General features: G+C 41.6%; 1 protein-coding gene and 1 long non-coding RNA gene across 5 annotated transcripts in view; one reads left to right on the top strand and one right to left on the bottom strand.

Annotated features, from left to right (window-relative positions):
- The window catches only part of LOC110991058 (uncharacterized), an 82,838-nt gene that overhangs the window by 20,049 nt on the left and 42,868 nt on the right, over window positions 1–19,921 (bottom strand). Inside the window, exons 3-6 of one of the 4 annotated variants that reach the window (XR_015424619.1) lie at window positions 11,061–11,139; window positions 9,513–9,789; window positions 5,789–5,983; window positions 288–5,386 (exon numbers count right to left, since the gene is read on the bottom strand). This is a non-coding gene — a long non-coding RNA (uncharacterized LOC110991058). Of the gene's footprint in view, window positions 1–287; window positions 5,387–5,788; window positions 9,790–11,060; window positions 11,140–19,921 lie in introns of those variants that run through there. The other 3 variants (XR_015424618.1, XR_015424620.1, XR_015424621.1) reach the window with 3 other exon arrangements.
- Window positions 582–19,921, top strand: part of LOC110991056 (uncharacterized) — a 42,869-nt gene continuing 23,529 nt past the window's right edge. Inside the window, exon 1 of the mRNA XM_022256156.2 lies at window positions 582–770. Coding sequence (XP_022111848.1) covers window positions 582–770 — 189 coding nt within the window. The remainder of the gene's footprint in view (window positions 771–19,921) is intronic.

Here is a 19,921-nt window from a genome sequence, read left to right as displayed (position 1 = left end):
CTTTAAAGTAGCAAAACAAATCTGACCATTTTATATAGACAGAAAGGTGTATAAGCAAGGGTTATTAAAAATTGCATTGCATTGACCCTTTAATTACATGGTAACCGTCAGTACCATTGTGCGTGATAGACAAGGTACTACGTCACGGATTCCATCATCAGCTAGTCGATGAGTGTCGGAAAACTACACCCACTGATCATCCCACACTCATGAAGTTCCACGCACGCGGTCCATGGAGATGTTGATTCGAAATGACATATATACCAGGCATCGCAGAAATCAAGGCATTTGACGCAACGCGCTCACGAGAGTCGCACATGGTCGGCAAGCGTACTGTCCATCACCAACCTCAGTGCTGCACATCACTGCATCACAGTCGGCCTACATCCCCTCCTCGTTTGTATGGAGACTGTGTCGTGAGTTTGACTCTTAACTGCCGTTAATCTCGTCTGCTAATAATCGCGCGCGAACTGAAGTTTGAGGGAGAGGACCACTTCAAACTGTACCCTAAGCAAGGGGAGCCTACTCTGTGGCAGGCCTTGGGTTTTTGCTCCTGACAAGGACTCATCAGATAAAACACCATGAGGTTCTGTTGTGTTGCAGCGGTCCTGACCACGGTCTGCGTGCTAGCTGGGTGCCTGGTGGCCCGGGCGGCACCTAGAAAGGGCGGGGCTGGTGAAGGCGTTGATCCCTGGTGGAAACGGAATTTTTCGCCCCAAAGCCCAGAAGAATCGGACGGGGACTTCAACACAAATGGTCTCGTACAAAGGGTGAGTTTGTCCTTTGCTTCTTCTCCCCCCGAAAATCCACCAACTTTGTTGAGAGCATGCTAACTTGAGGAGATAGAAATCATTGAACACAACCTAACAGGACCCCCTGAAACGCAACAAATCAAACTCCGAACTGTGTTCTTGCATGGTACTAAATAAGATCACAGGCAGGGTTCAATATACCAAATCGTACACTTCTTCCGGTGTTTTCTGGTACAAGGCAAAAGAGTAGAAGACGGCATCGAACAGAAATTGATTTTACTGTCAATGAGACTGGTTTTCAAAAAGGCTGTAAGAACGGCCTATACCTTTTCCATTAATTCAAGTGAGACTTCATAATGCAAGCCTTGGCAAGTGCCCTCATAGCATAATGTGCAACTGCGTCACGCGGAAAACGGTCTTAGTTGAATTACCGCGCGAGGGAAATTTAATAGCTTGTAAATATCGAGCGAGCTGGGTGAAATGACATAAAGCGTAACCGATTGTTAGCTAGAAAACCTATCCCAGCCAGATTCTGCATGAGGTACCGTAATCCTAACCTTTAGAGCTTACAGCATTGATCGAAGCGGAAACCAAGACAACTCTTGCACGTTTGTACTGATACACATTGCGAAGAAATTAATTGACTAATATTCGTCACAAAACTGAAAACCATTTGGTACAAAACAAAACAAGAAACGTCACTGTGCCATACTTGAGCTCTCAAAGGGTTGTGAGATATGATATTTAAAAGTATCTTTGGGAATTACATGCCACCTCTTGCTTAATTATATACTAAAAGCTCATCTCTTCCAAATGCAACCACCATGAAAATCTTTTGTTAAACGCATTATGAAGATGATAAACGTCCGATCAACGGTAACCATGAGCTAGAAAGTCAGCATAGTGCCACAGTTAATGGAAGTGTACCATTTACAAGAGTTTAAAAATTGGATGTGACGCTGGGCAGCATAAAGATTTGCCATCTGTGATCAAGTACATTTATTTCGAGCTCTTAAGAAGAAAATTGTTCGGGTAGAAGCAATGAGAAACACTTATCCGGCGGTCCTCCTTGAGGAAGAACGCGAAAACGAACCCACTAATTCTTGTTCTCCTTCCGAAAACCAACTCAAAGGTCTACTAAAGTTTTTTTCTGAGCAAGAATCTCACTGACCAAATGAAAACGCCGATGCCTGAACTTGCTGTACAAGAAACACGCACCATGGGGGTGGCTGATCTGGCCTAGGACATTCCACAACCGGCCTTTTTTTAAAGATACGTTGGTAGATGCAGCTTTGCAATATGAGCATTGCTTGAGTCAATGTCGTCACAATCTTGCACGGATTCCGCATGAAGCCTTTTCTAAACGGATGTTTTCCCGCACGCTGTTGGAGGGGGTCTACAATTAAATATTGTTTGTTCTTGTGTTAAATATTGTCTAGATATTTTCCAGCTGATTATTTGATGGCATGGAAGTTTTAAGTCTTGAAAACTTTCCCTGGAAGTTCTGTATTATCGGGGATTTCATAAGGATGATGGACCACGCGAACACGAAACACGCGCTTGCTGTGTGCTTTTCATCATATATCTCTACGGTCGGCAAGATGAGATCGGATCAGTCTCACGCCTCTTATTTTCACTGACGTCGAGAGCACACTTCGTGACTTGAGAAGTACTGCTTGCACTTTCAGCTATACATGGACCGTATTACTTTGGGTGGATTCTGTTGGCTGTCTTGGAATTAATTAAAACTGCCGCGGACGGACACATTTCATTTCCTGGATGCCTTTGTTGACTACAATCATTACTTCTGATTTTGATTTATTCAAACCGGCGATTAATCCGAGCTAAGAATGAGAGAAATAAAAACAAGAGAAATAGCCTACAATCAAACGCACTTTGAGCCAAATTTATGATTACAGTGACAGAGCGTGCTATCGGGTTTTAAATTCAAGCGCAAATTAATGCAATTTGGGAAAAATGGTTGACGCTTTAGACACACGCAACATGAAGGCAATCCGCCTCAGGAAAAGCTTCCTAAAAGGAAAAAAGCTTCTTGTCTGTTTCAGTGATCGGGTATTATCGACTTCCGGTTTGATGACTTCACAAAATTTCATGTCTGTCAAAATCTTCCTTGCAATTACATCCGGGTTGATGACCATCGCGTTTTGGAAAACTCCTTTCAATTTTGCTGTTCCCCTTCACAGGTGTGCGGTGAATTGATTTTAAACATAACTCCCATGGATGAGGCATACGAGAGTGATCTTCCCCATGATGATATCATCAGCCCTTGTTCATTACTCTTAGCATATTACTTGTAAAACCCTCAAGGAGCCAGGTTATTTTGGCCCATCTCACAGCCGGGGTGGATTTTGCCCCCCCCCCGGTCATTTTTGAAACTTGGCGTGCATGTAACGACACTCATCATTACAAATGAAAAGGTCTTACGTTATCAGACATATGGTTTTTCCAGTAACGGTCATTTGAAGTTAAAGGCTTCACTCGTGCTAGTCCACGTACATGGAGCACCCCAGTGGAAAAGTACAAGTAGACACACTTTTGGCTGACCTGTCTCGGAAAAATGGGCGCTGCGTAACGATGGTATGTTCAATTTTTCGTAAAATTGGTTTCAAAATGACTGGAAAGGTTTACTCTTTCAACTCTTAAAGACTCAGTTCCCGATAAATGCACACCAGGAAAAAAATATCGAGGGGGCGGATGTTTGTCAGGATTAGGCCTACCAGATCGCAAAAATAAAACATGGTACATCAAATCTGGTTCAAAAGTTATAGGCAAAACATTTTCTTTAATTAATCACACCTTAATAAAGGACGGCGTAACAGTGACGTAACAAAAGGAACATTTTGGGGAAAATGTTTCGTGCGTTCCAGGTTTTATGATTACACCATAACCCTATAAGAAATCAGCCTATGTTTTGAAATTTTGTTAACGGCATATTGTCACGACACAGAGCATGGTACAAGGTTTTTCTTATTCCTCTCACCACGTTGTAGGTAAATATTGATTTCTTGGCCATTCCAAGCAGCGTTATTCAGGCGATGGCGACTGCTTTGTACTTTTTTCCACCCGCCAAGTTGTAATTGTGTAAACTCAGACGACTGTGATCTAAAGGAATCAATCTTTGCTTACAGTCATGACTGTAGTCAATTTCAAAGATATTAATGGGAACTTAAAGGTATTAGTTCACGGCAAAGTGATTTTGTTTTAAGCGGAAGCTGCGAATTTCTCGCTGTGGTGCTCAGTTTCACGGGATAGCTACATTTCTTAAAGAGCAGTATTAGTTCAAGGAAAACTGATTCTTTTTAAGCGGAAGCTGCGAATTTCTCGCTGTGGTGCGCAGTTTCACGGGATAGCTACATTTTGTAAGGCGCACCATTTACCATTAAGCCACAACAAAGGCTGTATTTTATTAACCCTAGAGGACGTATCTGAAGTTAATTCAAACCTTATCATGTTGAGCTAGCATCTTGCCACGTCTCAAAAATGAAAGTTTAAAATCTACAAATATTATGACTCAATGCAATCGGAGCAAATGATCACAAAATAATTAACCAACGCATATAATAATTCCCTTTCAAGACACAAACGACTCCTCGTGCGAGTTTAATGGTGCACAACCAAACCAGATTTCAAGTTCATCGCTCTCCTAGAATAGTATATGAAATATGCTATTCACCCGCACAATGCTGGGAAGGTATTTATAGACTTTTCAAACAAAGAAAACGGTAGTGGAATATTGATAAAAAAAACTCAAAATGAATGAGAAAAATTGGAGTGAAAAACTTCACGAATAACATTATTGTTGCAATTTTAAGATGTAAATGACGGGAATATAAAATAAACAACTGATTTCACAGGCCAAACAAAATTTTTATGATCATGAGCAAAGATGTCGAGGCGAACCAACAAAAAAAGCCCTTCCAGTTGGTGTAGTTTTTGTGGCATATCGCTCGTACACCTTTTGTGCGTCAAAATTAAATTAACTGCTGTGCCAAACTATAGGTTGCTCTGCGAAGAATCAAATTAAATGCACACCCCTTTCTGCAAAACTGCACAGGGAAAGATCGCCTTGTTTAATTAACGGTCAAGTTGCATTCTTATCATCAGTGACAATACGAAAACGCGCGTCAGGGCTGATGGCTATAGGAGTTTGAAAGGGTAAAATGAGTGTAATAATATTTGAAGAAACACCTCGACAAGAAAATACTTCCCCGTAGTATGACGGTAAGGTTTGTCAAAAAAAGTCATCTCTCATTCTCATGAAATAACACAAGGGTAGTGGACCCCCTTTGTTGTCGTTGAGAAAGCAATACTCTACCGAGTGACCCACACCTGTCCAGATGGCACGTGGACAAACCAACTACCTTACCGGAAGCGTTTCTAGAAGAAGAAAAAAAGCACACAGAATTAAAAAAAAACTCCCACAAAAACTGAACAACAGCTGTTCTGTCGCCACTGCAACATGCAGAACCTCTAGCAGCAACGGTTCGGTACACCGTTGAATGGCTCACATCCCAGTGGCACGGGTCCTTCTCCCTTGAACTGGATGTTGAGTCAGGGTATGGGTCACCCTCGATCCCTAATGGTCTCAGTTGAGATCCCAACAGGTGCACAATCTGACAGTAAAGACCATTGCACACAGACCATCCTTAGACAAGTAAGCAGCTCCCGCTCCCAGTAAACTACGCCACTCACAAAGACAGAGCCGGTTCAAGTCAGGCAAGCACATAGTTTGCTTTCAGCAAAATCGTCCTTACTACCCATCTCGCATTCAAATTGACGATGACAGACTTGTTCCAAACTGAAGCCCTCGATAACTTATGGAAGTATATCCTCGCAATGAGTGAAAAATAAACTTGAAAAATCCTTGATATTATTCTCATAGTTCAAAGCACTGATTAACACGATATGCATGCATTTACGTAGGATATGATCATTCATGGCGACGGCGTCAGATAAGGTCGTATTTATAAGACAAATATCCTGCGACGTGATTGGTGGACAAAGTTATCGCTTACCTTGGTGACGATGCATATATACTCTTTCCCCGAATCACACGTCGCCAAGAAGAGAAGATAAATTTCATGGTCAATATGTGGGTTCGTGTGTCGCCTCTCCACCCATTATCCGTACATAGTTTCATCAGACGTGCGCGTGGCAAGCCTGCCTCAGGCAGTGTGGAAGAAAACCCTGTACCAACAACATCAAGTGACCTGCAGACGATGGAAAAACCACTTCGTTTGTTTTTGTAGCAAAACACAAGAACCAAGCCGTAAGTAAAATTAGCATATACAAGACACAGACTTCTTGGTTTCAAATTACGTATCTGACTGCGTACACACAAAATCATCCTAATAGACAGATGAATATTATTTTACATATCAAGCTAGGCACACAGACAAAAATTAATCACTGACAGATATTTTTGGAAATCTGTACATTTTTCAATTCCGCACTCAATTTGTATTTTAATACCGGTACTACTTGGAAGAAAAACTAAAGCCTTTAACTGGAAACATCGGTGACATTTTAAGCATTTAATCGTTTCCTACAATTTGTATTTGTATTTTAACTAAGCCCAAAACCTGCATTACAGGTAATTACTGCGGCAGCATGCACACTCGCACACAGGTGGTACGCGCGCGTTGGAGCTTCTTTGGGTGCTGTGACTTGACATAATGCACGCACAACAAATAAAGCTTGAAGGCGCCTTTCCATACGTTTTTGGTTGCGTTGCGTACACGATGCGTCATGCGTTTCACTTTCAGGGACACAAAAATCGACTCCATGAACATGGCCCACGTGTGCGTTGCGTTTGGTCGTCCAAATCGCTCTGGGAATGATTTGGACGGATACGCAACGCTTGGCGCAAGTGTTGACACGCATATGGAAAGGCACATTAACGCTAGTATGCATTTGCGCGAGCGTGGTGTCAGTAAACGATGTTTCCTCGGATCAGTCTGCACACCTCTTTTTTGTTTTGTATGGGCAGCCAAGTTCGCCGTTGATTAGCTGCAGCTTTTGCTCAAAGATGCACGTCTGCCTCTTCAGGGTTTAAATGAAAGTAATTTTCAGTCAGTATTTCCGTGGGATTTTGAGAAATTTGTGAATCATTTGGTTCTGTACTCACGGCTAACCACGGTTGGCAAAGCCAAAGAAAGGTCTAAAGATATAATCCAACCACCATAGTGAGAAGCCATTGCCAAGGCATCACCTCGCTCGCAAACACGTGGTACGCCTCTCCGACTATTTCGCCTTAAGCAGGAGCACTCCCTAATTTGATGGTAGCGATAACGTGTATTTCAGGGTCGTTTGCGAACCCATGAAGTGCAGTTCCCCACCTTCGTTTCTAGGACAATTACGTTCTCTCTTGGTCCTGCTCGAGCCGGATAGGGTGATATAACCTGCCAAGTGCGACGTGAGAAAGAAAGCGCACGTGAGTGTGTGGCGCTATCGCAGCGAGGGCGTTTTACTGGATTAGTCTATACCAAAATTGTATTAAACTTAGCGTCTTCTATGGTCCTTTGTATCTTCTGCATCTTCGGTAGAGACTTTTTTACCACACAAAGCCCAAGTCTTCAAAGTAGAAAACTTACTGTTTCGAGTTTAATGTGTTTGTGCTGCACTCAAATGCTTGACGAAACGTCAAGAGGTCGCTTCGATACGTTTGAAACCCTATCATTTACCTGCTTCACCCGGCCGTGTTGGTCAAACAGTGCAATAAAGTATAGTTGATGGTAACTGATCCGCTGATGTACGGCCAATAACTTGAATAGCATATTCCCGATTTAGCAATGATTGGGTGTTACATCAGTAATCTCTTTGTAACTGCGTCCGTATCAATTTCGGACAACAACCTCTCTAATACGGCGTAGCAAGCGATGATCGCTTGCCTTTTCGCATTCATTGCTGTCAACGTTTATCACTGATGGCCCCAGGGGTGTTAGCCGAGTTTCACCAAGACTTCAAAACTTTATTTTGTTTTTCCTTCGCACTTCAAACATGAAAACCAAGGAATAAGGTCGCAATTATTTCAAACAGCGACAATGAAATTACTTTGAAGAGCTCTTCATTGTAAAGTTCACGATTCTTATAATTCTTTGGTGGCATTATAAACTTCATCTAATGCGGTTTAGTGCTTTATTGATATTTTAAGGTGAGTTGTACTTTAAGATTAAAAGAATGAGTTCTAATGTCAAAAGGCTAACCACTTCAATGGTTGCAATTCAAAGGTTGTTTTGCGATCGTGGCATTTGGAAAGCCTTCACATAAGTAGTTGAAACACTAACTAATAACATTTCTAATTTACGGTGATGGAGTGAATTTCTGAGATACCAATCAGGCAACTTGTGGACTTGTGCTCTTTGGAAATACCAAATAACAAAATGACGTTTGTTGAATGTTTCATGACATCACGATGAGGTTATCGACTGCATTATCCACGTCCTCTATTATACTTGCCTACATGCGTAACCTCTTCTTAGAAATGCCACAGCGATGACACAAAGAGAAGACAAAGGAACGGCTGAAAAACATTGGTCAAAATGCTTCTTGAATGAATCCAACCTTTTTTTTTTAAATAGCAGGGATCAACGGTCACTCTAACATCAAAACGCATCTTTAGAAAGTTGTTACTGGGTGTAAAAAACTTGCTAATGCTCGTATTCTTTCATTACAAATGTTGTACACCTGATTCGTCTGTGGCTCAGCTCGGGTTTATGCTACAAAACCGGGACGATTTGACTCGAACCAACTTTTTTTCAGCATAACTTGCTCTACTACTGCTAGTAAGAGTGGAAATAGATTATCCCCGTCCAAACTAGCACGACAGACAATTACTTTTCCGGTCTGCTGTTGCCATTATAAGGGCCAACGACGGTAGTCGTTAAAGCTGTGGCACGAGATCTTTTACGACGCCGTTGCTGGGCATGCGTGGAAGCCCCGACACCAGCATGTCTGCCTCCCTCATGGAAGAATCCTCGGTCTCCAGGTAATAGCAGTCAGTGCCAAACAAACCTCTCCAAAAAACCTAAGGAGACAGACTTAGTGGGTGGTCGCATCAGACTAATCTAATTGTTGCGCGACGATCAGTCCCGTATGTGGTTTTGAAAATAGCAAAAACTAAAGGATACTTGGGGAGGGGGAAAATTGAAGCGGAGATGTCTAGATACGGGCAGGGTATCGAGTTGCGGGCGAATGCAGACTGTTTTGCATATTTTTTTCTTGGCTCAGTTAATGCATTGACACGGGCTACATTGCTCGTTTCCTCTCGGGTATTTGATTGCCTAATATCAAGGCAATTCAAAGCATATTTGCAGCTCTTTGAAAAACTTGCCAGGGCTGTAAAGGGGCACAATAACTATCCCTGTCCTCTTATATCACATGGGGCAGGTGGTATAAAGATGACGTACAGGTGTTCCTTATCATAAACGGAGAACGGTAAAGGCGTCTATGACAGCCCGTTTTCAGTACGTGTGGTTATTTTATTTCAAAACATCCTTTATAAAGATTTATTTTGTGGGCAAGGATTTCTAAGGAGCCTCCGCCAAGGATAAAAGAAGCAATGAATAACCTAAGCAGCTGCTTATAAAATGTTTCTTCCTCGAATTGCACACAAAATTTACACACTTTGGTCGAAAATCTTTTTTACAACATCCGATTATTCTGTACAAGCCTATTATCTTTGGACAGGGGATTTAGCTCTGAGTGACTCCACAGGTCAAAAATTGCCGACGTACATACCTGTTTAGCATCTTACTCGCTACAAAGAACAAGGTGACAAAATTTGGCGCGCGGAGTGGAACCTCTTGCCCAATGCCGATGGAAAACGCTTGATCCATCGCAGTGTTTTCTCAACAGTAATATTTACTCGACTGACGACACTTCACGCCTCGTAAACCAATTCTCGCCAATTTCCTCTGGAGTCCAGCTTGAACAAACAATCGATGTTCTCCGACTTGCGGTCGTGCCAGGACAGAAAAGAGGGCTTCTCCCCTTGCTGTGGTCCGTGGGACGGGCACTGGAAAATCCGAAACACAAAAAACCTCCTGACTGAGGCTGAGCCGCCGGAAAACCGGTTATGGGGAAGCGGAGCGTGCTCTGCATGTAATGAGAAGGATTACTCGCCAAGGTGGTTGTCGTTAAATAACCACACCGTGCCCTGTAATATGGCGACTTGAATTTTTTTTCCGAGGCCCAGAGAGAGGGAAACTACGAAGGGAAATAGCAAGATAGCTTATTTGTGACGCGTTTTGGAGGGTTGCCAAAAGAAATCAAAATTTGTCCTTTTTAAATTAATCAAAAGCAACCACGTAGCTGAAGGGCAGATTTGAATTCAACCAGAGCACAGACTGTGACTTGGTTTATCTGTCCTCTTAAAGAGGAAAATAAGGTTGGAAAATTTGCCCAAAAAAATATCAACGGGCTTCACATCCAGTGGAAGCATTTTATTTCACTTAGATGGCACATGATAATTCTATCTATATTATACAATAATTTTATCTCTCATGCAGAAGAAAGATATAGATTAAGAGCTCTAACTCCTGACATTGCCCCTATAAATATTCCGGCACAGCTGCAGTTCACTGTCCTCCAGTCATGTCCAAGATATTTTCACAAAGTCCCCGTTTTATGAGTGGAGAGGAACGATGTTCCAGCTGCGAGCGCGCGGGAAAGCATTACCAATTTGCAACACGTGTACCAACACACGTGATTACACAATATTTACAGTTACCACGCACTGAGTCAAGCTGACGTTTGAAACCCGACGTCCAATGCATTTGTACATCGTTTTGAAGATTATAGTCACCCACAAGTAAAATGTACATGAGGTTAATTGAAACTGAAGCACTAAGTACCCGAACAAATACAACAACCGTTACAATTATAAACAAAACAGCCGTTGATTTCAATTTAAAACTCAATAAGAGAGAAATCAATGTCTAGAAACTACCAAGAACCTGGCTTTCTGCGCCGCATGGAAAATAATCAGGTTCCTTGACGTTTTTTTCCGATTACATGATGTTTTACCAGGTGAAGAGACGGACACAATTTGCCCTGCAAGAGGCGAGCATTGGCACGCCTAGAGGGCGGAGGAATTCAAGTGAAAAAGTGAAGGGTTCGGCGAAAATTGAAATCACGCAGTGGTGACTGCGAAAACATGTTACACATTCTCGTTCGTTTTTACTTTGAAACTAAGTAAATAGCACAAGTGAGTTGCCATGCCATAATTATGCCCCGTGAACAGTGAAACAGCAAAATAAACATAGCATAAGACATTGGTGCATTTACCTTTTCCTTTGCTGGAATGCTCATGGAGTCTTTCACAACATCGGAACACAGTATGACAGTTCAAAGTGGTAGGAGCCAGCTATTGAAAGAGAGTACAAGAGCAAGAAGACAGATTTTTTTCAGTTAGGAATTCTGTAAAATAGAAACGCAAAAACGCAACAGGCAATTCACAATCACTTTGAAAAGACTGTACCATTTGAACATCTTATAAGACACTATAGTATAAAGCTTCACATATTTCGAAAAGTGAAAAAAAAAGTTAATTTTTCAACATCAAAGCTTTATCACAACATGTAGCCTAACTGTATATATAAAAAATAGGGATTTTATTTTAACAATGCTTCTATGGCATATGTACGTTCAAACTCTACATTGGTACTCTCTCCTTAGCCCCACAATGTCCTCGTTTTGTTGTTTTAGGGACAAACTTGTACAGTCACGCACAGCTGTCAAATAATCTCACTCAAAGTCACTGTGTGATACCAATCATTTTTATCCTTCTTGCAAACAAGCTTGTTTCCCATATATTATAGTCCAAAGACGTCGTAATATAAGTGTTGTTTACTTTTCGTGCTGCGGCAGACACCCACCTTTCTCAATTTCGAGTACCTAGCCAGCCCATTTTTTTAGTTTTAAATGTCGCTCACAAGGATAACGCATCACCTTAAAATGGGACAGAGTGGAACGTGCTTCCAATCTGAAATGGAAAATCAAAAATTCAACTAATTTAAGATTCTTTCCACGACTGAGAAAGAGTGGGGATGTAAGAAAGACGAGGCAAGTTTTTTTTATTAAATGTGCCTGTGCGTGGGGGTGTCGTAACTGCATGACCGTCTAGGGAGAGAGATTTCGGCAGCCATCCATCATGCGCTGCAAAAACACTCAGGGCACATGACAATTCTAGCTGGTGAGATTTAAGGGGTAGCCTTAAAGCATCCACTTGTAAGATGGATCGCCGGCTATCAATTACAATTAGTCGGGCAGTTACATTCTAGGGTATGTCGTTAAAGGGATTGATGCCCTAACTCGATTAAACTGTGAATTATGTGAAGACCTATCAAAGCAGGCATCTTCATGGGACTAGGGCCGCGCGTCGATGCACGCAGAAGAACGAGGGGGGGAGGAGACAGCACGAATCCCAGATTTATTTCCCTGCATGTATTTCCTTCAGAAGGTCGTATCTGATTTGGAATAAATCAAGCTTCTTCAGGCGGAGAATGCAGTTAGCTTACAAAATGGCGAAAATATTGGTAGAACGGATCGACTACTGGGAAGAAATATTTCTTCCTTGAATTTCGCATGACGTGAAACAATTATCCGCTAGCTGATCTTAAATATTTAGAATGAAACCGTCAGAGACCATCGCAGACGTGTTCAACTTATGCGACATCTGAAACGCTCACCCGGCATATTTCAACCAGGAAGAACTCCGTTTAACAAACGTTTACGGGGATCGACAATGCGTGGAAATATCGTCCGACAAGGAATGTCCTTGTGTCTGCGTTTTGTCTGTAATGCTGCCTATGGTCGTCACACAACTTGTCAGCACAGCCAACACAGCCATGAAACAAAACACAAGGGATGATCTTAACAGCAGAGGGAAAGAATCCTGTTTCCTGGACTGCAAAGATGAAGAGACGATTATACTCTCGTGCTTTCAGACACAGTCTGGGGACCTCTACTTCAGATCGGTGCCAGACAATCTCAACATTTCCTGATGGGGAGGGAGGAGATTGGCCAAGATTCAATCAAGAAAACCTGATCAGGAGGAAGCCAATGTAGGTTGGCCGAACGTGACCAACCTCGCCTCCAGTGAACTGACCAACATACTCTACATGAGATAGCATTTGTCAACAAAGCCGAAGGGTTTATACTGACAGATGATGGAGATACCAGATTTGGAATTACAGATCCTTTTCCGCACAATGCCGTTCCTGTTCAGCACTGTGGACTTTTACCATTCGCAGATATTACTAGCCTCCACAACTGCATACTGTAGTGGGTAACAGGCGCCATATTTTTGATCTTGAGAAAGCGTTCAATATTATTGACTATACTCTTCTATCTCAACTCTGCGATAATCAGTCAAGGGGCTGGAATCAAAATGGTTTGAATCATGCCTCTCAGGAAGAAACAGGCTACAGAGATCGACGGTGCAAGGACCCACAAGGTTCAATTCTTGGTCCCCTCTTTTTCATCAAATATATTTATATTCTTTCTGTGTATTATAAATACCAGGATTTATAATACACACCAAGGAAAAATGGGCATAATCATTTGCCGACGATAGCAAGATAACGCTCGACGACACAACCCTTGATGATGTCGAATCTGATGTTAGAGTGGTGAATGGCCTTAATCTAGTAACCCAATGGTTGATGGGACACGAACTTACGCTTAATGTGAGTAAAACTAAATTCATGATTTTTGGACCTTATCCACAGTTTCTAACCTTTTCTCAGGTGCATATCACATTAAATATGTTAATCGAACAAGTTCATTTGTACAAGTATCTTGGGATTATTCTTGATGAGCATATGTTTTGATGATCACACAGATGTTACTGCCAAAAATATCTCCAAATTCGATAAACTGTTCAACGTTATCATGATCTTACCCTTTGACTGTTACGATGTTGCCTGGTCAATTTGTGCAAAATGCCACTCTGACAAGATTCTGAAATCGTTGCTATACACCTGTCTTGCCAGATTAATCCTCCACGCTCACCGTAGAACGCATACCCAGGAACTACTTCGGGTGTTTTGATGTTCCTTATTGCCAGCTCGTTGGAAGAACCACAGCATATTTACAGTGTATCAATGTATGAATAACCTGAGTCCAGCAAATCTCAAATCATGCATTATTTAACAAAACCACGCCACCGTACCGTAACACTCACGCCAAATCAAACAGATCATTACATTTTGTCTGTTTCCAAAGACCTGTGATGCCAAGCATACTTTCCAACACTTTTGAACTCTGGAATGGATCAAATTAATACCAGGGCCCAGAGGCAGGTAAAGTCATTTCATTAGTTCGAATATCTTCTCAATTAATTAATTAATATTCATTTTTGTGTTTCATTCTCACATCACACTTTTTTGTTTGTTTTGTTGTTGTTTGAAATGCTAATTTTAATACCAGTTCCAAACGTATCTTGAAGATTTATTATTGTTTTACTTTTCCTGTTTTACTTTGTTGCCTAATTTCGTGTTTTAATCATGTTGTTCACTTCGTCTATTTACTTTTTTGATACCTTTACCAGCCAATATAACCAACTACCCAACCAGCCAGTATAACCAGCTACCCAACCAGCCAATATAACCAACTACCCAACCAGCCAATATAACCAACTACCCAACTTTTCCTTTTGCTGTTTCATTGATTATAAATTCCTTCATCTCTCCTAGTATCCTTATTAGCTACTCTTTTGATTACATTGGTCGTTCAATGTGTTCCCCCCTTACCCTTCCGTATTCCCTCTATATCCTTTTAGAGAACATGTTTTACAGGAATAACTGGGAGTTTAAATCCATTCTAACGGTTTAACGACGAAGTCTGGGATCGTCTTTCCAACTCCTAAGATTAACAACGATATGACTTTTCGTCGTGCAGTTTCGGGAATATGCTCAAAAATGAGACGGGGATTTGAAAGACCATCAGATGCAAATGGAAAGTGAAACCGCCTTTCACATTCACCGCTCTTTCGTTCGGCTTATAAGCACGAGTGCTAATTGTTTCCGTCAAATGTGTAATGAAACCATTAGCACAGTATTGTATCCGGCCACTTGTTCAAATCGCGCCAATTTAGCTGGCGTTTTTGTTTAGACATTGCTAATCAAGTCCTTAATGTGCAGCACTCGCCGCACAAAGCACTGATGAGGTAACAAGGTGCAACACCTTTCGCTGCCCCAGTCCTGACCTCTATAGAGTGCCAAAGTGAATACGTCACATGTACACTTATGTGTGTAAAAAGCATTTGCGAGAGTACCCGCGCGTGAACCAACGCGCGCGCGTACTCCATTTGTTTGTACAGCATCTACTGGTTCTAAATGACGTCACATTTGGGTACTCTACAGCTGCTCGACTCTGCGAGGTCAGGTCATGCCGCTGTTAACAGAGCAGCCCCCAACGCTACGGGCACAGGGTCACTGATTTCATTACTGCCAAGAAATATGTAGTAACGATTTGCACGTCGAACATAGCTGTGCCGAAAGGTCACATGGAGATTGCCATTCACAGGAGACCCATCATTTGTCATTAATTTCCAATGAAAGTTACTGAAAATTCCAACCCTAATGATCACATAAAAATGAAGGCAGATGGGGCCACTTAATTCTTAACGGCTTCGAAGTTACAAATTTCTTTCTTTGCAATCACCAGCCGTTTTCCTCCAAAGTAACCGGTATATATATTAAATGGTATCTGAAAGTGAAAGTGAATGTTATTGAATCACAATATCATGTTAAGGCACGCATTAACGTTTTGAATTATATTTTGTTATAAGGGAACCTTGAAAGGAATTAGGCCTAGTTTCTCATAACCATTAAATATACATGAAGGCGTTGCAGTTTCGTTTCCAATGATAGATAACCTGCAATGAAATCAGCTTTGTTGAATTTGCAAGTGACAAACAATACAGGGATAGGGCCTATGCTATCAAAGAGGAAGAAATTCTCAACATTTCCTTCACAAAACCCTTAAAATTCTAAATTAGCTTGTTTCTGACTACATATGAAAGGCGTTTTCTTTTCGATTATTTTCATTCGTTAAGACACGCAAACCCCCCAAAAAGGCTTTAATAGAGGTAATGGTGATACTTGCTAATTACTGATTGGAGATACGCTGCATTATTCTCGCTTCCAATTTGTTACAAGCTAAGAAAAAGCAATCAGGTATCAATTCAGGTTAAGGAATAATGTGTACATGTAATATAAAAGCATACCTTGTATATAAAAGGCAATTAAGTTTCGAACCATAGTTGTTTTCACAAAAACAAAAAAACAATGTAACTCCTATGAGCTCGTTTCTGACCGAGAATCTGTTGAATATTGGGGTCAATTCGTGACATCAGTAAGCTAAAAGCTGCAACCAGTTTTTTTTCTAGAACTTGATGTCAAACATTACAACATGCAAGTACGAAAAAGCGAGCATCAACTATTTTTTTTAAGTCTGTTGAAAAACGTTTTTTAAACTAAAGGAAGTTTACGGATGCACAAGTTTGAAATTTAACAAGGCAAATAGGGAACCTTCTCGGATAACTAGAGCTCGTTTTAAATATTGTTATCATTTCCTTTCAGTAAAAGAAAATAATGCCCAGTAACTTCTTTATATTTTACAGTAAGCAATGCCAAGATCAGCTTATCGTGTGAGTGCAACTTTAATCCTAACGCGGTAATATTATTGGGTGTGATACTGATATTCCATTTTACAATGAGAATTTCCTGTGCTCGTAGAACATGTAAAAATTGTTAAAGTCTTCTCTTAACTTGAGGATATTTATCTTGCAATGAATTTAACCGGAAGTCTCATTTGACATTCCACATTTGTAAGTCTAACCCAACAGTGCCTTGAGAAAGGGCAGTGCCCAGCTTCGGGGCCAGACAAACTAACTAGTTTTGCACCAAATGCAAAGATTTAGGTTTAGTATTTCACCGCCTCACAAATAGCCGCTACACAACACTTACAGCACACGCCGTGGTCAGTTTCAAACACTCTGAAGCCAACCACAGGCCCTACCGATTGAGAGCGGATGGTGTTGAGTTACGCGAGAACCGAACCCGTTCGTTTACGGTTCATTTCGAATGCATTTTTTTTCCTGAGGCGACGATAGTTTTTCGCATCTTTCAAGGAGAACCACTTGCCGAGGAATTCCACATCCGTTGGGGGAAAGCCACTGGCGCATTGATATACTCTTGACAGAACGGAAATGATCGGTTCAGGATGTGACCAGTGAAAGCATTTTTGTATGATTGTTTTCTTCTTTGGCTATACGGGTGATAATGCATTTCTCCCAGGGGCCATTCCAAATGAGAGGTGTGGGCTATTTTAGCACTTAAGCCTTCATAACGTCAATAATGCCATAAAGGCAATGTAGGATTATGCCGACTCTCTTCTGATAATGTTAGCAGATACGCTGCCTTCCTAGCTAACTACAAAGAATGTACACAGCAGATGTTTGGACCAATGGGTCTATATTCAGCAGTCTATGAAAGCAGCTACGCGGAAATGCCTCTGGAGTTTAAGCTAAACGAAAAGCAACACGATCTCTCGAGCCTCTTTAGCCAATCTTCACAAGGAAAATGGCCTTGTCAATACAGCGATTTTCATTGTAATTGGCATAGAAACATCTGCTCTATGCAGGACTTCAAATTAAATACTGATAATGTCTGTGCTTACCGTTAACCGTACTGATTAACCCGCAAAAACAATACGTGATTTGTGTAATCTAGGCTGTCAGACATAAAGAACTTTCAGGTGTTCTAGGAGCATGAAAAACTCCTGTGAAGGCTTTGTTGCACTAAATTGGAAGCGTTTGTTTGAATTCTTTACCGGCTTTATGTACGACACAGTCACATCTCTAAGTCTCAAAGACAGCTATTAGCACAAGATACAAATATGCTGCGAGATTTTGGAAAAACGTGAGGTGTCTGCTTGTGGAACATGCGCGGTGCCGAAGATACACCAATCTCTGGATGTGCAGTGCATGAAAAATTGAAGTAAACCTTGAATGAAAGCATGGATCATGGCGAGGCTGCCACCTTGTTTGGATGGAAGACCTACATCAATAGTGGAAGCACACGTAACTTTGCTCATCCTCGTGGGGCAAAATCGAACGTAAACCAGCGAAGATTATGCACCGTGAAACTAAAGCAGAGTATTATACGTTTGTGATGTATAGTTTTATTCATTTCCATGCTACTCACAGCAATGTTGCTTTCTAGACTTAGTTTACGCGCATACCTGTAACAGTGCGGTAATCAACACGTTTATCAACCCTGTTCGTGAGACCTATTAATCAAGGTCGTTATTGGTTGTATTCGTCCACGTTCTCCCTTTTTTTCATTCGTCTTTGCCTGGTCGGGCTCTTTGCTTGTTTGTTGTTCAGGGGGTCCGTCGTTGTTTAGTTCAGGAGAACGTTTTCACCTCGTGCGCCCGGCGCGGTGAAGTCTTCTCAAGTGAAGGCGGCAACATAAACGTGAGTGCACGGCGCTAATGACGAGTACACGACCGCTGTTAACATTTTCAACCCAGAAAAGTAATTTAATCGTGGTTTAAGGCCTGTTTCACAGCTTAAGTGTAATAACGGCGGCGGAGCCAACACATAGTGAGATGCTTTCTTTTATATTTAGCAGCGGTCGGCTTGGGGCTTTTTCACCCACACGTCCTGTCTTATCGCCTTTTGCCATTTTTCTCGCCCCAGGTCCCAGCAGTTACAAAAAAGGCCGCGCACATCTTAATTCGCATGTATTGCAAAATAATAAATTCGCCACCGAGTGGATAGGCCATTCGTTTGGTATAATTCAGCTCGTTCTTCTCAGGTGAATGCCGAGTACTGCTGGTTTTAAGGGGCCTCGTGTGGGCCTCCATTTCCCCCGACCACCTGCCATACTTTTACTTTCACTAAGTGCAGTCCGATCTAACTTTACCAATATAATTAAGAATACATCAATAACGCTTTATTTTTGAATGACCGCACAGAATCTTTCTGCATGAAACCTTTGTCCCCGCATTTTGCCAAAAACTACCTCATCGAGTAAAACAATGGTAGAAAAAGCAACGTTTCGCTCGAGGCATTAATCAAAGGCTGAACGACCTGCACATTACAAACCGAAATATGTTTTGTACAGGGAAAATTGGTTCACTAACCGGATGTCATGTAGTAAATGAACAACGAAACATGAAATGTGAGGGGAAACTCTCTACAACAGGAAGATGTTTTCACTCATTCAAAACGATTTCGTCAAGACCCTATAGGGGACACCATTGTTTGCGCCTGAGCAAGGAACTTCGGAAACGTTAATGTAAATTGTAAGTCTAGAATAATGCATGTCCTGACTTCAAGAAATAGATTTTTTTCACGGCTCTTTTCAAGCAACAGTTAATGAAATTAGAAATTAGAAAGTGAATGTTAGCTTTGGATCGTTGACGTGCAGTAAATTTCCCCTGAGATGCAAGTCGCAGCATTGCTTTGTGATACTTAGTTCACCAAAAACAAAAAAAACCTTGAAAAAGACGCGAGTATGTTTCATTCACCCTGGGTTTCTCACTGATGTTTCGAACCTACTTGAGCGACTGAGGTTTTAACAGTATTCATAAGTGTCATTATTAAATACCGCTACAAAATTCTACGCATGCTGCACTAAAACGCTGAATCTCCGTACGTTCCCGTACAAGTAAAGCAGTCGTGTCAACGCTTATGTATTTACGTGCACTTTGAATTTCGTTTTGGGTGATACACACTAATATCACGTGGTCGACATTAACAAGAACTTGAATTGCATTACTCCATGCGTAATTATAACGACCCAGGAATAGCCAGTCCGAGAATAACTAAGAGGATTAAGTACCTACAGGTTATTTTCCCGTAAATATAACTTTATCTGATGGGTCTGTTTCAGTGCACTACGACGGTAATCTCAGATGTAATATCGGCTTTGAAATCTGACGCGCCGACACGTTTTCCATCTTACTGAAACCAATCCCAATCAAAGATGAGAGACATGAAAAGAAACAGCAACGTTCTCCCGCGGCCCCCTCGAGTAGTTGATTCAAGGGTGCATCTGACCCCACCTGTCCCAATCCAGGATATTGCAGCTTTGGGGTTGTCCCAGTAGAGGGGGCTACAGGATGACACTTCG

This window comes from Acanthaster planci, linkage group LG03, assembly GCF_054643075.1.
Source record: "Acanthaster planci isolate LZ-2023a linkage group LG03, COTS_SCS, whole genome shotgun sequence".
In the NCBI taxonomy this organism is placed as follows: Eukaryota; Metazoa; Echinodermata; class Asteroidea; order Valvatida; family Acanthasteridae; genus Acanthaster; species Acanthaster planci.
This window is presented reverse-complemented; position numbering and strand designations above follow the sequence as displayed.